Consider the following 17318-nt stretch of genomic DNA (forward strand, 5'->3'; position numbering starts at 1 on the left):
TTAAGGGCTCTAATGGAAAAAGTTAACAACATGCAAGAAGAGATGGGTAATGTAAGTAAGGAAATGGAAATTTTAACAACCAAAAGAAAACGCTATAAATTAAACACTGAAACAGAAATGAAGAATGCCTTTGATGGGCTCATCAGACTGGACATGGCCAGGGAGAGAATCTGTGACCTTGAAGATATGTTCCTTGGCACCTTCCAAAGTAAAACAGAAAGAAAAAATTAAAAATGGAACATCCAAGAACTGTGGTACAATTCCAAAAGGTGTAACATGCATAATGGGAACACTAGAAAGGCAAGAAAGAGAAAATGGAACAAGAAATATTTGAATTATTAATGGCTGAAAACTTTCCAAACTTAATGACATACACCAAACGATAGATATAGGAAGATCAGAAAGCATAAAAAAGTAAATACAAAAAGAAAAAACCCCACACCCAAGCATGTCATTCAAATTGCAGAACACCAAAGATAAAGAAAACAATTGAAAGAATCCAGAGAAAAAGAACATATTACCTATAAAGAAACAAGAATAAAATTACAGCTGACTTCTTTGGAGAAACAATGCAAACAAGAAGAGACTAAAGTGAAATATTTCAAATGTGTAAAGAAAAAACAACTAACCTAGAATTCTGTATCAAGTAAAATCATCCTTCAAAAATGAAGTAGACCTTCTCAGACCATGGGAGAAAGGAATTCATCACCAGCCAACCTGCTCTGCAAGGAACAGGAAGTTCTTCAGGCAGAAGGGAAATGACACAGGCTAGAAGCTTGGATCTACATAAAGAAAAGATCAGGGAAGAAAAAAATAAAGATAATTTTTTAAAATTATTCTTAATAGATGTAAAAGATAACTGTTTAAAGTAGTAATAGTAACAATGTATTGGGTTATTACAGCATATGGATAAGTGAAATGACTAACGGCAAAGAGAAACTGGGACAGGAAAGAGAAACTGGGAACACTGTTATAAGATGCCTGCACCACACTTTTGGTGGTATGGTGTTACTTGAAGCAGGCTTAGATTGGGTAAAAATACATATTATGAACTCCGGGGCAACTATTAAAACTTTTTTCCAGCTGTGTTGAGGTATATATACTTTAAAATTGTTTTAAAGTATAATTGGCATGCTAAAAGATAAAATAGTGTATAAAAAGAGATATAATGCTCAAAACTAGTGGAAGACAGAAAAAATGAAGGAAAATGATTGAAATGAATTACAAATGTGGTAGATATTAATTCAAATGTATCAATTATAGTTTCAATGTGAAAGAAGTAAATATACTAATTAAGAGATTGTCAAATAGATTAAAAACAAGATGCAACTATATGCTTCCTATTCTTTCTATAAGAAATATACTTTCAAGACCCAGAGAGGTTAAAAATAAAGGGGTGGAGAAAGATATACCATGCTAACACTAATCAGAAGGAAGCTGGAGTATTTATCTCAACTTCAGACAGAGCAGACGTCACAAGGAAGATCATAGGAAACAAAGACAGAGATGATATAATGATACTGGGGGGCGGGCAGTTCCCCAATGTATATTTCCTTAACAACAGGGATGGGACGGGACTCTGGGCCAGGCCCCCGCTCCCACGTCAGAGACTTCCCTTATCCTCACCTGGAATGCATTCCTGCCCCCTGTAGCTACATGCACTGAGGTTGCATAGTCCTATAGATTCAACTCCCTTTTTTTGCCTTGCTAAACTTAAAAAAAGACTCTTGACAATCTTATTGATGTCTGCCTTAAAATCTTCAGAAAACCTCTCCTAAGAATTCTTGAGACTTCTGAATATTTAGTCACCAACCATGGTATGTTGATGGAATAATAGCTCCTACAAATAAGCGTTATTCCAATTGACTAAAATTACACATATTCTACCACGATTAACAAACCACAAATTCCTCTCAGCGTTTCTAAATTCGTAGCATGTATTTTCTCCATCATTAGATGCGAAACTATACGACCATAAGCACAGACTTCTCCCACTGCAGAGTCTTCCTAAACAATTTAGGAAAACTCAGAGAACTGGAGGAGGAGGTGGGACATGAGGAGAGGGTGGAAACTTGGTCTTCAATCCTATTTTCACCACTTACCAGTTGCATGCCCTTGGGAAACTTATTCAACACACCAGCCACCTCCTGTAAAATGGGGATGATAACTAACACTGAGGCTGTGGGAGGGGCAGCAGATAATACATGGAGAGTGTCCGAACTGTAAAGAGAGCAAAAGGAAGAGATACTGTCTAGGGCTTTGACTTACCAAAGGAAAGGACAAAAGAGCACATGTCCTCATCCGGGCAGGCATTATCAAGTCTATCACAATTCTCCATAAGATTCTCCATTCTCCATGAGCTCTCTCTTTGTCCCTCATGGGGCTTGCTGATTAGAGTGCCTGCCACAGAAATGTCAACTCACGAACCAGTGCAGTCAGGCATGAAGAGCAAGCAGCAAGGGATCTCTTGGTACATACGTAGTGGGTAAACTTACAATAATAATTTTTTAAATCTATTTTGACTAAGAAAAAAGATCTTATTGTTAGCACTTGCCAATAATTCATTTTCATTACTCAGGTTCTGTTCACTTTTGGTACGCAACATAGAATAGTTGAAGTTAGTAAAAGGTTGTAACAGTTAAATACAAACCTATACACAAATTTTGCTCTATTTGCCTTAAGAGGCCACCACATCTTCTCTCCCTGAGACATGTCTAAAGCTCCGCGCAGGAAACCTCCCATTTCCGGCTTCCCCGGACAGTTGCTAACAAGGACAGGCCTCCTCTGTTAACCTCGTTCTGCCTTTACCACATCGGGAGGAGCTTTTTTCTTTTTGAAGTTATTTTGCTTTACCATTTATTGTCCAAGCACTAATGCGTTTTCTCATTTCAGGTCTCCTTTTCCTTTCTAAACTAGAAAAGTGATACTACTGGGGAGTTACTAGGAAAAAACAGTGAAGTCAGTGACGTGATTGAGAATTAGAGAATTCAAAATCGTTGGGGAACAGTGCTCTGTGATTTGGATTTTACTTACCTGTGATTCTTTTTGTGTATAGTTAACCTTTGAACAACACGGGTTTGAACTGTGGGGGTCCACTTATAAGCGAATTAAAAAAAAAGTCCTTGATTGCCTTGGATGCAAAGGACTGTACAGTTACATATTTTCCATTGTGCAGGGGGTGGTGCTCCTACCTCTCGAATTGGTAAGGTTCAACTGTGTTTTTATTTTTTAATTTTTTAGAAGATTTTAATTATTTATTTTTAGAGACAGAGGGAGGAAAGAAGGAAGAGAGGGAGAGATACATCCGTATGTGAGAGAAACATTGATCAGCTGTTTCTCGCATGTCCCCATCTGGGACTTGGCTGGGGGCTTGGCCAGGAACCCAAGCATGTGCCCTGATGGTATTCGAACCAGAGACCATTCAGCTCGCAGGCCAGTGCTCAATCCACTGAGCCACACCCACCAGGGCTCAACTGTCTTTTTAAAAGTGCTCTCAACCTGCACAGGTTACTGAAGTTTGGTGCACATTTTTAGAAATCTCAAGGGGAAGAAAACATGCTTATTAAAGGCCCTATCTCAAAAAAACTCAATGAAGAAATTCTGAAACTTGAGTTTCTTACCTCACTTTAATGACTTCACTTAGGACTTCTGTGAAGAACTTGAACACATTAGAAACAGCCATTTGTTTTTAAGTATCAGTTTTTATTAAAAAGTGCATTTTGATTAATTTATGATCTAGGTAGGCTGTTAAGATATCAGTATACTCTCTGGATAAACTTTACAAAGATTTAAAACAAACAAAATTTTAAAAGCCTTTTTATTTCCTTCACCATTATTGTTTTACAATACAAATATCACCTCGTGAACACACACACACACAAAAAAGCCCTACGGAAGAGAGTTCTGCCGCACACAACATACAGAATGGATATATATACTTCTTCATTCTTAAAAAACTATTTTGTTCTCCACATTGGCAAGTATAGAATACTTCCCCAACATACATATGTTAGGAGTAAAACTTAAGAATTACATGCAGTTTCTGCACATAGATATTTTAAAGAAATAGATCTCTTTTTTGTTGTTCACCAACAAAATTGTCGTGAGAGTATGGATAACTAATTCAAACCTTTCAAGTTTTAGTTAAGTGATCATTTTCAAAACTCGCTTTTTAAAAAAAGTATTCATGGCTGTTTTCATTGTATAGTTAAAACTGAACTACCAAATAGAGGAAATAATTTAAGTGGCACAATGTCATTGCCACCTGCTCACAATATGGGAACAGGCTTGGACTTTCTAATTACACCCCCAACCCCTTCTTTAATTCAAAGCAATTGAAAAACTGTAAGCAGCCTTCTGATTTAATTTAGCTATAAATGCAAAATTGAGTAGTGTATACATACATTTATATTTTCGTGGAATACTTTATATTAAATAAAAACATTTAAGATCGCCTACTGACCATACAATCAAGACAAGAAAGGCACTAGAAACATAGACAAATTTCTCTCCCAAGTAGCAGTTTTAAATTTTAACTCTCTTCTCTTTGACATGTAAAAATCTTTAAATTTGGTTTTCATAACATCATTTGAAAAATAAAGTTAGGAAATACTTAGAAAATCACTTTACAACAGAATCTTTTTTTTTTGCACTTTTTGACACATTGTCTCTGCTGATTTTACAAAACCCAAAGTTACTAAACCTTTCTGTGTCTGTCATTTTTACTTGAATATCGGTGCAACAGGTAGAAAGATTTCAGAATCGAACCCCGTTCAGGTGCTTAGAAACCTTCATAGAGACATTTGCTAGAAAATGGCTTAGAGCCCAATCTTTGGGGCAAGAGATATGAAAAGTATGTTTTCCCAAGAAAATAATACACTTTATTTCCAGATGTGACTGGAAAGACCAGAACTTATGATATAAAAGCTCACATTTATGCTGTTGCATCATATACAAAGGAACGTGGTGGCTGCAGGTTATGTAAATCCCAAACTCATGAACAGGAAATGTGTCCAGTGCATGATAGGTGACATTTTCTTTATTGTTTCCAACGCAGGTCCTTTGGAGAGAAAAAAAGATCACAGTGCTGACCAGGTAACTCAATAGGTTAAGTCAAGGTAATTGTTGAAAGATAGTAGGATTAGGGAGGTGTTTATTTTATGGCATCTTCTCTCACGGAGTTCTTAGCACTTCGGACAGTTCCTCGTTCCCCCACTGTGTACAGCTGTTATGTGTCATTCGCCAACCGGCTATATTTCACTTGCCTCCTGAGGTGGACTACTGGCCAGGGGAAGGGCCAATGGTAAGATCGAGGTACAATTCCTTGGACATTCTTTTCAAAGTACTGAAACGGCCTGTACCACCACACCCTGGCCAAGAGGTTCATCTGGGAAGCTTCTTTTAGCACCTACATCAGTAAAGAAAGGAAAAACCGAGTCAGGAGGAATGATTAATTTCTTTCAGCCCCAAAAGGAATATATATATTTTTCTCATAATCCTTCACTTAAAGATCAAGTATTTTTTACATTATAGTTCACAAAGGGACCCAGACGGGCCCCACGCCCACCCACACACCCCAGTGGCAGAGCCCTCACCTGCATCCTGGGAAAACACCCTCGCAGGAAAACAAGTAACTCCGATTCCAGGTGCGCAAGGGAAACTCGTGGCTTACTCAATCTCTTGTTTACAAATAAATACCTCGATTAGCCTTTCAGTTACTCACTCTTCTACAATTAAAATGGCCTAATTAAATGATTAAGTATTAAGCTGGTGAGGAGCCAAGGGTAGGAAGAGAGTAAGAATTCAAATCAAGCAACAGGCGGGCACAGATTAGTAAATATTTTCAGAGACATTGAGAACATGATACTTGTTCTAAAAGGATGCATCTCCTATGTCATTATAACAGTTCTTGTTCATTTTTGATTCTCAAGTGGATCAGCATCACAAAAGAACATAATCTTATAGTTGATGATCCCTTAAGAGAAGAGAAAACTAAGATATCTGTACATTTTTTTGTATTTTTCGCTGCTGTGCTGGTTAACACCAACCCAGGAGCAACAGAAGCTAACAACAAATAGGGGAAAACTCACTTGCTGATTGGCCATAGTGTGGTACCACCAGAAGAGTCTCGTGGTGATGTAATACGCCACCACCACGTCCACAGTGTAGTGGTCATGCGCTAAGAGAATACAGAAGATTCCAACCACGCTGAGAAGCCAGCAAATCCAGTGGTACCACCAGAGTCGTCGAGGCGAATCTGAAAAAGAAGAGAAATTTGTAATAATCGTACTATTCAAATATCACCAAGGACACCCAACCACACCTCTGCAACTACTGTGAATGCAGTCACCTTGAGTCTTCCCTTCTGAAAACAAATCCCTTGGGCTATCAAATCTAGGGGCATTAGCTTATCTGTAGCCAAGGTTAGGATGGAAGCATCTTATTTTATAAAGTGATTTTACTAGCTAATTCATATTTGGCTGTTACTTGACTCATATTTATGATGAAGTAAAAAAAAAAAGGACAAATTAATGTATCATGATCCATTAAAAAATTAAAAAGCTGCCAACAGATATTTAATTTACCTCTAAATAAGCTGGGGCTAATTCTTTATACAAAAATCAATCACTTGGTCTATAGATTTTTAGACATGGACTAAGCAATTATCATTGATACAACTGCCTTACATGGTTTTCAAGCTCTGCAACAATACACTACCCTGAGAGTCTTTGAGATTTCCACTTCTGAAATACAAACAAGGGAGACTCCAAGTGCCTGGGAATTCCAGTTCAAGTGCATTCCCAATGTCAGGGCCGTGCCAGATAAATAGTTATCTGCACCTCCACTGGGAAAGACTGAGGAAGCGTCAAAATCTCAGTGTGGGCGTTTTGGCCTTATATTCTCCACAGATGGGCTTCAGAGGATCTGAAACTCTAGGCAGAAATATTGTTTGCATGTGGTCTGCCCTCCCTCTCAGCCCCAGAGGCTAACTTTCAGGATCTTATTGGATTCTCCAGCGGTCTAAGAATCAGTCATTCATTCAATCAATATCTATTGAGCAGGCACGACATGCCCGGGATAGGAACTGCTCTCGGTGATGAGATCAATGTACAAACCAGGCCAAGGGCCTGCCTTTGGGCAGAGGTCCCTTCCTAGTAGGGAACAGAAACAATAAACATAATCGGGACTAAAAAAGGAAGTTATACATGATGTTAGTGGTGCTGAATGGTATGGAAAAATAAAAAAAAAGTTGAAAAGGATAAGCAAAATCAGAAGGGTGAAGGGTGGTTTGTAATTTTAAGTGAAGTAGTCAGGGTAGGGGTCTTGTTGTATGTACATGGCTCCATATTTCATTTCCAGAAAAATCTGTACTCAATACCTTAACAGTATAGCAACAAACAGTAACTTCCATTCATTCTTTGTGTGAATCTATTACAAGTGTGCATATATGACATCTATTTTAATCTTTACCACCTCTCCCTCGCCGTGAAATAACTATTAGTATCTCATTTTAAAGATGTGGAAACCAAGACTTAGAAAGGTTAAATGTTTTCCCCAAGGTCACAGAGTGATAGCACTTGGGTTCAAAAATTGGAGTTTGTGACCCAATATGGCATACTGCTTCATCTTCCAGAAGGATCTAATACCATGAAAAAATTTCAAGTACCAACCAGCAGGGGGCAGAAATCTCTCCCCCAGAGCTGCTGACGTCAGGCCAATTCTTTTCCCATTTTCTAGGCCCAGTCACACCCTAGTACACGGGCTATACTGTGCCCTGGCCATTCTGAGTAGACATTGTTAGAATCCACCCTATTTGGTCACTTGCTCAGTATATGACCCTTCTCTCTCTCTCAGTGCCCGGAAGCCCACCTTCTCTTCTGCCTGCCGTGTTCCCTTAGTTTTTTTTTAAGATCAACACTAGGCATTCACCCTTCAGTCTACCACGTGTCTCCTGAACGCCCCCCAATCAATCCTGTTAACTGCTGACCTCTCTTTGCTAATCTCCCTCTGACCCCTCCGCTTCTCTCGGTCACCCATGCCGTCAGGGTGGTGCGCGCCACCACCAACTCTGTCCTGGGTGACAGCAGCAGACAGTCTCTTCACTTTGGTCTCCAGTCTGCACGCTCTCCAGCCCATCTTGCAAGCTGCTGCGAGAGTGATTCCCCACTTTAAAAAACCGGCAAGAGGGCACCGCCCCACGGGCACAGCCTTTCCATAGGCACCCCATCTCAGTCAGACTTCTTCTGCCGGCTTAAGGCATGCTCGGTGATCTGGTTCCTCACCACCAGTTCATTCTCATTTCTCCTCATTCCCCCCACTCTAAATTCCAGCCGTAGTAAACTTCCGACGTGCCACACACTACCCAGACACCTCCCGGCTGCAGTGAGGATCCCTCCTCTGTGGTGCAGCAACCTGGTTTACTGGCCACTCTTCACAGAACCTGCCTATGGGATGCTCACAGAGACTGCTGCTAACAGTGGGATACTGTACACAACTGAATTTTCTACAAGTAAATAAATGAACCATGTAATCTGCAGTTCATTTACAGCAGTGATTTTCAACCTTCTTCATCTCATGGCATATATAAACTAATTAGTAAAACTCTGTGGCCCACCAAAAAAAATATTTCTATGGATTTGACAAAAAAATAGGTATAATTTTGATTTCTTTACACTGGATGGCTATTGTTGTATTGGTTGTTGTTGTTTTTCTATTTGACAATCTAGGGGAAAAGAGGTCAGTGCCCCTGACTGAATAGTCAGGTATTGCATGTTTTAAAAATTCTTGTAGCACACCAGTTGAAAACTGCTAATTTGTAGTATTAACAATGCTACCAATTGCAATTAAAATGAACCAGAGTCTCATCTCAAAAATGAACTTGAGAGAAAAGTGGCAGAAGACTATATATATTGTGATACCATTTATGTAAATTTTAAAAACCAGAAATCAGTAACATACAGTACAGAAACATGCATGGAAGTGACAGAGGAAAACAGGAGGGGGAAGGGATGAAAAGCTTTAATCATATATTAACATTTTATTTGCTTTTGTATTTCAAAATAAAATATTTTATGTTCTTTGCCTTTTTTATTTATTGATTTTTTTTGAGAGAGAAGGGAAGGGGGAAGGGGGAGGGGGGAAGACAGAGAGAGAGGGGAAGGGAGACAGAGGAAGGGGGAGGGAGGGAGAGGGGGAGGGAGGGGGGAGAGAGAGGGGGAGAGGGGGAGAGAGAGAGAGAGAGAAAGAGAGAGAGAGACATCTATTTTGTTGTTCCACTTATGTATGTATTCATTGGTTTCTTCTTGTATGTGCTCTGACCAGGGATGCAACCTTGGTGTATCAGAACAATGCTCTAACCAACTGAGCTACCCAACCAGGGCCCGTACATTTTTTAAAGGAAACTTCCCATTTAGTGTCTGCCTCACTTAGTGTTCCTGAGCCCACGGCTTCTATGAGGGTGCAGGCATCACCAACCCACCACTGTACTCTCAGTTGAGAGCAGGTGCTTGAAAAAAATGGCTCCTGAGTGAACATGTCATCTTCCATCACCCAAACAGGTCCAACACTAGGTTTTTGTGTCCTTGAGATTGCCTTCTGGTTCCTTCCAGCAGCTGTAAAGCGCCCCAATGCTACAGCTGACACTTGAGGGAACAAGAGACTCAGGCCCAGAGGAGCAGTTCCTCCTTCCCACACACATCTTCCCGGAGCCTGCAGAGCCCAGGCACCCTGGTGAGAGGGGGCACTGCCCTCCCGAGGCCTCCAGCCCTGCTTCAGCAGCGGACCTTCCGTGGACCACAGGAAGTGGCAGGTGAGAAAATTCTAATGGAAGCCTGTTTTTGACTTACACTCTTTGATAAATAAGTAGGTGAGTGTGAGCATGACCGTGTGGCCGCTGTACAGATAGTCTCCACACATGTTATGAGAGCCAGTGATGGACAGGCCGCCACCAGCAATGAGCTTCATTATTCTCCGCAGCTGGGCTTCCCAGTCTCCAAAAAGCTGGTGGGAAAAGAGAAAACAAGAATCATTACTAGCCCACATGAAAGTGTGCTATAATTACTATTTATGTTTGGAACTGAACTTTGTGATACTGTGATTTATAATAAGAAATATATATTTGGTCTTTGTCCCTGTTCCTGGCACAGAGCTTCCAAACCCTTTGGAATTTCCTAAGTGATAAAAAAAGATAAAGGTGTCTTTTGTTATTCATAACAAGCCACTTCCAATCACACCTGAGTTTACCTTAATGAGCTGACTTTCAGACAGCCCCCGAGGATGGTGCCAGAACCAACCAGGTGGTGAGAGGGTTAAAACTTGCTGTACACTTCCCTCCACATCTGGGCTAATCACCAGTGGCCGATGACTTAATTGATTAGCCTAATAAAGCCTCTGCAAATATCTCACAGGACCAGGTTTGGAGAGCTTCCGGGGCAGGGTGGGGGAGGTGAACATGTGAGGAAACTGGGAGAGGGAGACACCCGGGAGACAGCACAGCCCTTCCCGCTCACCCTGTCCTAGCACCCCTTCATCTGGCTTTTCCTGAGTCATATCATTCCATAATAAACTTCCAATTCAGTCAGTAAACTGTATTCCTGAGTTCTGTGAGTCACTCTAGCAAACTTTTTAAACCAGAAGAAGAGGTCACAGGAACTTCTAATTTATAGCTAGTTGATGTAAAGCACAAGTGACCATCTGGACTTGTGATTGTCACCTGAAGTGGGAGGGCAGTCGGTGTCTCACTGAGCCCTTAACCTGTGGGATCTGACCCAGGGTCCCAGTAGGTAGTGTCAGAATTGAGTTAGAGAGGGTTGCAGGATTGCTTCATGTTGGGGAAAACCCCGGTCACACCAGGTCGTAGGAGAGTCCAGTGTGGTTACTGAGAGGGGAGCAGACACACAGGAGTGCCTTGCATTTAAAGCCTTGTATTAAGACATAAACTCCCCCACCATGAAGTCTGTCCACTCAAGGTTTACTGCCAAGGTTCCTTGGGCAGCCCTTGGAAAGAAATCATTCTAAAGAAGAAGCATGCAGCTCACCCATTTATTTTTATTTTTATTACACTGATAGAGAAAGACCGACTGAGTTGTTTCTCTAACTGCCTTTGCAGGGGGCAGGACGGGAGGAGTTAAAACTCTAGGGACAACGTAGAGCTATATTTTCACATGCTTGGCCTAGGGGACTATTGTTCTATTGCTAGAGCAGCTGAAGGTTGGGGCACACAAATATACAGTTTCTCGCACGTGATTTTGGGGATCAAATTAAAACAAGGAACTGAGTAGGATGCACCTTCCATCTTCTGCAGTTATAAGGAATGAGTTGCATGTTTTTCCTTTTAATAAAAGTGAAACAAGTTTAAGAATAAATCTTCCCATCTCTGATACAAACCTAGGCTGGGTACTAGAGCAATAAGTGGCTTGACCAATTCCCTCACTGTGGTTTTCATTTGCTCCGTCAAATGAAAGGTCTGGCTGTCTATATTTTATGGTTGTCAGGACTCTTGTAAATTCTGGTTTGCCAATTTAATCACCACGATCCTGTTTCAACATTTAACTGATAATATTATAGCTTTGAAAAACATGTTTATATAAGTATAAATTCATTATAATTTTCCTTTAATTTTTTATGAAGACTTCTAGTTAAGAATGGCAGGCACAGAAGATGTGAATCTCCAAATTCAAAAGGATCACTGAATGCCCAGCTCAAGAGAAGAAAACAGACCTGTACGGCAAGATTCAGCATCGTGGAATTTCAGAAACTGGGAGCAAAGAAGAAACCCTAAAGCTTCCACAGATTAAAAACAAGCTTCACGTGAAGGATACAGAGTCAGAAATATTCAAAAGCAACACTGGAAAACAGTGAAGGCTTTGGGAAAATGCCTCCAAATTCTGAGGGAAAATGATTTCCAACTCAGAATTCTATACCCAGCCATATTATTAACTAAGCACAAACTAAGGATACAGTAAAGCCATTTTCATATACATAAGATTTCAAGTATTTACCACCTGTGTATGTTCCTTAGGAAATTACAAAGGAAAGGAGTCAACACAGAAAAGGAAGAAATGGGATCCACTAGAACGCCCATACTGGGAGAGCTGGGAACTGCAGGTGGCCTAGAAAGTGAGCCTCCCAAATGGGCAAGCCGGAGTCTGGAGAGTTGTCTTGAAGGAGATGAGATTAACAGAACACCCAATGCCTCTGAAGGTACTGACAGGAGTCACAATGTGGGGGTGAGTACGTGCACAGAAAATGACTAACGTAAAAAGCATGGCAAAGCTAATTCTATAGGAAACAAAATACTGTGCAGAAAAGGAACATTACAGGAAACTACATGACTTGGCGGGGAATAGCCTTTACAAAACTGTAATGATGTAAGTGCTGAGTATTGAGTCAGAGCAAGGACAAAAAAGCTGCACTGGGAAGACTGAATAAGAAGTGTGAATGTGTGTGATTTATTGGTGGGGGGAGATGGACAAGGGAAGGGTAAGGCACAGAGCACATGCAAGTGGGTGGGGGAGGGGCACAAGGACTCTAAATCCTGGCCTTCCACAGCAAGAAGAGAAACAGCCTATATTGGCAATCACAAAACATATTCCTGTGTCACTTAGAAACCTGAGAGTAAACACACACACACACACACACACACACACACACACACACAATCTATAAAACAGAAATATGAATGTAGGTAAAACTGCAAGATTCTGTTAAAAAAGTTTCAAGAGCAGAAAAGTAGGTTGGAGTAGGGTTAGGGTTAGGTACTATTGTTTTTCATAACAGGTCCTGTATAACCATTTTATTTTTATTTTGCATGCATATATAAACACATGTATTTTTTAAAGTTTTAAATGGAAAGTTTGATCTAGCTCTGTGATAAGAATGGATGATACATAGAAGAAAATTATGGCAAAAAGCTAAGGTAACTCTTCATTTTATATTACTTCAAATTGTCCTTCCAAAACTCTGTGTTTTGAAAACTATAAATCATATTCTCAGGCAGCATCACCCCATAATTTGCCCTCCTATTTTAGCAGGAAAATGTTTGCGGGGAAGCTGTATGTGTAGGGGAGGAGGGAGAAATTACGAGGTAAACTTGGCATTGAGGAAAAATAGCCAAAGATGAATGCTGCATTTCTTACAAGTGTTCTTAAAACTCCTAAGCTTGCTTTTAAAAATATCTTTCCATACTTGCCAAACCTCTGCAAGGGGGACCTCTCTTTAAGCTTAGCTAGGAATGGAAAAAAAAAAGATTACAGCTATGTAAAAAAGTTAATTATGTTTTGAAAAGCAAATAAAAGACAAATAACAAAACAATCAGAGCAGAAATAAGTTAACGTCTTCACTGTGCTCACAGCACACATAAATCAAGGGAAAAACCCACTCTAGGAAAACACAGTTTATCAAAGGACAAAGAATATGACCAGCTAAAGGCACAGACTCTGTCAAACAAATAGAAATAAAAATTCACATTAAGAGGAGTTCATTTTTCCCCATACCAAATTACCAAGGCCGATGGCAGGACAGGTGCAATGCCACTGATCTCAGACAGCCCCTTTAAGAGGAGGGGCCATGGTAAATGCTGCAGCTGCAGAGCAAAGGCAGGGGGAGGAGGCAGCGGCCTCTACAGCAGACAGGCTGGGCGAAAATCGTGGCTCTTCTACCCATCAGCGTGCCAGCCTAGGCAGCCCAACCCCTCTCAGCCTCAATTTCCTCATCTACAACTCGGGGGGGTAGTACAGTTATTACAACTGGCAAAACCCTCTGCAAAAATAATCATTAATATTGATCAGCAATTGAAATAGCCATAACCTCTGACTCAGTCACACTGCCTTTAGGAGTTTGCCTCAAAGAAATGACCCCAAATATGAAGAAAAGCTTTATGTACAAATATCCCACTGCAACATTATTTATAAAAGCAACAAGCCGGCAACCACCTAAATGAGAGATGTTAAGTGACTGTACCCCTGCTATTAGAAGCCAGGGCCAGAGCCAGTGGCGTATGGGCAACATCAGGAGCCTGCTGTAAACACGCTCTCACGTGCTGAACCACAGTCCGAACTGATTCAGATGCTCAGATTTCAAACTATAGTGATACAAAGGCACTAAACAAGGCTATAAATGCTTAATACATTATTAAAAATAAGTTACAATGTTGCGTATTTTATATAACAAATATTTTCTTTCATTAAGGGGGAAAACAATTGTTTGTTGTAACTATGTTTAAAAAACATGCACAGAAAAAGTCTAGAGTTGTGCACAGTGCATGTTAACAGGGTTTGCATGGAAAACGCTAGGATTTCTCCCAGGCTCTGTCCCGATGGGACTTCCGTTCCTGCTCCCTGGGCTAGAAACACAGGGATTCTCTAGGAGTTCTGCAGTTCTGACGTTTAGGTGGCCTTTCGGTGTAGGCAGGAGATATGGAAAGAGGGAAAAAGAAGAAGAAGAAAAAAGGAAACTCGTGGCTGGCTCTTTCATACTTCTCAGTTTGGATTCCTTTCCCAATTGGCCAGCTACCATTTTTCGGAGTCTTCAAAGAATGTTCCATCATTCTGCTCAGTGTTACCTGGCTGCATTCAGTGGGAGTCGGGATGGAGCGTGCATACTCCATTGTGACTGGAACTGTAACCTCCCCATCGGCAGGCTTTCCGATGTTCATGTTTGACAGAGAGATGTTCTGGGGGACATTGAGACCAACACTTTCTCAGTGGACAGGCACTCAGAGTTGCAACAAGCAGGTCTCACAGCTACACTAGCATGTGAATTATAGTCTCCTAGGGTCACAGAAAAATCAGTTTTCAGTAAAAATAAAGCAAATTTCTTGGCTAAGAAATTAAGTAAAATGGCCACATCAACTTAAGCAACAGCACAGAAAGAAATTGAGAGCTGCAGCAGGTGGAAAAGGCTTCTGAATGGCACAAACCACTGCGTACAGTTCAAGTCGGTGAGTTAAAAAAACAGGTTTCTCAATGTATTTTTTCAATGCTGCCTAACAGAATGCTTTGATCGTAGTCTGCTTACCATCACTCTGTGTGTGGGGAGCCTAGTACACTGACAAGCAGGGACATTCGCTGGGCTTTGCCCCCCACCAGCAGGACAGGGAGAACCAGAAAGCAAAGCTCACTGATGCTGCATAAATCAATGGCTTCGGTGTAACTCTGACACAGGGTGGAAAGTATTAGAGTAGAAATGCCATCTAATTCAGTATCACCCTTGTACCTTCCCGATGCTTTATCTCACAGCAGCCCTGAAGAATCAGCAAGGCTTCCTGGGTCCCCTGGCTGTTCAGTGTCACAGCTGGGATGGTGGTGACCCAAGTGCTCCGACCCCATGTATGTATGTACCGCTGCAAACTACATGCTGCCTGTGCACTGCCAGGCCCCTACAAGCCTGCATTAACCTGGAACGGGGTACATATAAAGGACGGTACCTTACAGAGGTAATGTCCCACTATCACACACCATTCCAACAACCATGAATAGCCAGATGTCTCTCAAAGTAGTCATTCATTCATTCATTCATTCAATGAATCTGCCTACTATCACTAGGGCAAATAATTTTTTTTGTCTCATTCCTAAAGAACAATTTTCCTCCAAAACAGAAAATTAAAGACCATCCGTGACACACCAAGACAACTTAGGTGCTCTTACTGCCCAGACCAAGACCAGACCCGCTACGGGAATCAAGCATCAGGGAGCAGGAGGATCAGTGGAACCCCTGACAACCCATATCCCCAGCAATTGATAAACATCGGCCAAACACTGTGGTTTCCCCTCAGCCTCAATTTCCCAAACAGCAAAACTTCAAAACAGCAAATCTGTGCCACTTCCTCAATGTCTACTGCTCAGAACCTCCCACCCCCAAACCAATGATGGATACTTAAGAATGAACACGATTTAAGAAAATGTCCGTTAGCGTGACCGCAAAGCCCCCACGGGCAAGGCAGTGTGTTTGTAAGTTTGCTTTCGATTCCCCAGCGGCAGTGAGAAGCTCAAAACTGCCCCTTATCGTTCCTCAAACCTTTTTACTGTTATTGGAACAGGCAGGAAAAAAGGAGGTGGTAGGGTGGTTTTATATAATCAAATGTTACCTTTGGTTTTTATACAAATTCCAACTTTCTAACAGGGTTTTCCTCTCCACGACCTCTATACTCACAAGCTGCCAGGCAGTTAGCATGGATGTTATAACGTCCATTTTACAGATGAGCAAATGGACAGAGGCCACTTCTCTGTCTCACACAGTGACTCAGAGGAGCTCAGCCCCTCTCACCTAGAAAACCTTGCCTGGGGCCCTGCTGGGGCCGCACAAACCCCTCCCCAGGCTGAACAACGCCTCTGGGCTCACTTTCTGTTGTTGTGCTAAGGGAGTCTAATCCATTTCACATGTCCTTTAAATCTACATAGATACCTAAAGCAATATTTATTCATTATTCTCATTGTTTTCATGTTTTTCTCTTCAATATTAGACTTCCCCGTCTCTATAAGAGTTATTTTCATGGAAATCTCTCATAAACAAATCACCCATTTTCTGCCTTCTTCTACAAAGTGCTTTCAGTTGGACGTGAACTTCCTCTGCTGCACACTGCGCTGGGCTGAACCCATTTCCAAAGTTCACCAAGTTGCCTTTCTCAGGAACAGCGGTGGTTGGAAACACAATCCCAGCCCCACTTTCGGGTGGCTCTGGACAAACCATTTTATTTATTTTAGTTTTAGTTCTCTTATCAGTGATACCACAGGAACACTTCCTCATCCTCCACCCTCACTGACCAAAGTGAGACAATGTTTGTGAAAGTGATTGCTGAAGGTATGAAGTGCTCTACAAACTGAAGGCAGCATTATAATTACCAAGTTTTGGGGTCAATGTTTTTAGGGGTACAGTGTATGTGGGGGCAGGGGTGGGGGGCATTCCTTAAGTGAGAACTGAGGCCTAGTAGGCAACAAATGAAATTTGGATGGTTCTCCTTAAATACACAGTCCTCACAGATGTTCTTCTGTGATTAGGGGAGACATCTGAATTCTTCCTCCAGACTGTAATCACTTCACTTCTGGAAAGATTTAATTTTGTCCACCTCAGCTGATATGAGGCAGAGAGATTTCAATGTGTACATCCTCTCAGAACTCATATATATGAGGGGGGATCCAAAAGAACCCAGAATTATCTTCTGGAGGGCAGATCCCTTGTAGTGCAGGCTTCCCCCATTAGGTGAGAGTTCACAGAACCCATCTGTATCAGTGAACCAGCTGGAGTAGTTGTGAGAGGCTGTATTCAGCTTCAGTGAATTTTCTTTTTGAAGACTCAACATGTTTGCCCATTTCATGATGGGT

The 17318-nt window shown here is 41.3% G+C and overlaps 1 protein-coding gene across 5 annotated transcripts in view; it reads right to left on the reverse strand.

Moving 5' to 3' along the window:
- Nucleotides 1–3681: 3681 nt before the first annotated feature.
- SGMS1 (sphingomyelin synthase 1) overlaps nt 3682–17318 on the reverse strand; it is a 282263-nt gene continuing 268626 nt past the window's right edge. For all 5 annotated transcript variants that reach the window (XM_045853990.1, XM_045853991.1, XM_045853992.1 and 2 more), the window contains 3 exons: nt 9846–9999; nt 6090–6256; nt 3682–5407 (listed from right to left, as the gene is read on the reverse strand). In XM_045853990.1, the coding sequence (XP_045709946.1) occupies nt 5228–5407; nt 6090–6256; nt 9846–9999 (501 nt within the window). In that variant the 3' untranslated portion in view covers nt 3682–5227. The remainder of the gene's footprint in view (nt 5408–6089; nt 6257–9845; nt 10000–17318) is intronic.

This window comes from Phyllostomus hastatus, unplaced genomic scaffold (genome assembly GCF_019186645.2).
Source record: "Phyllostomus hastatus isolate PE091 unplaced genomic scaffold, TTU_PhHast_1.1 phas_scaffold_1066, whole genome shotgun sequence".
NCBI lineage: Eukaryota > Metazoa > Chordata > Mammalia > Chiroptera > Phyllostomidae > Phyllostomus > Phyllostomus hastatus.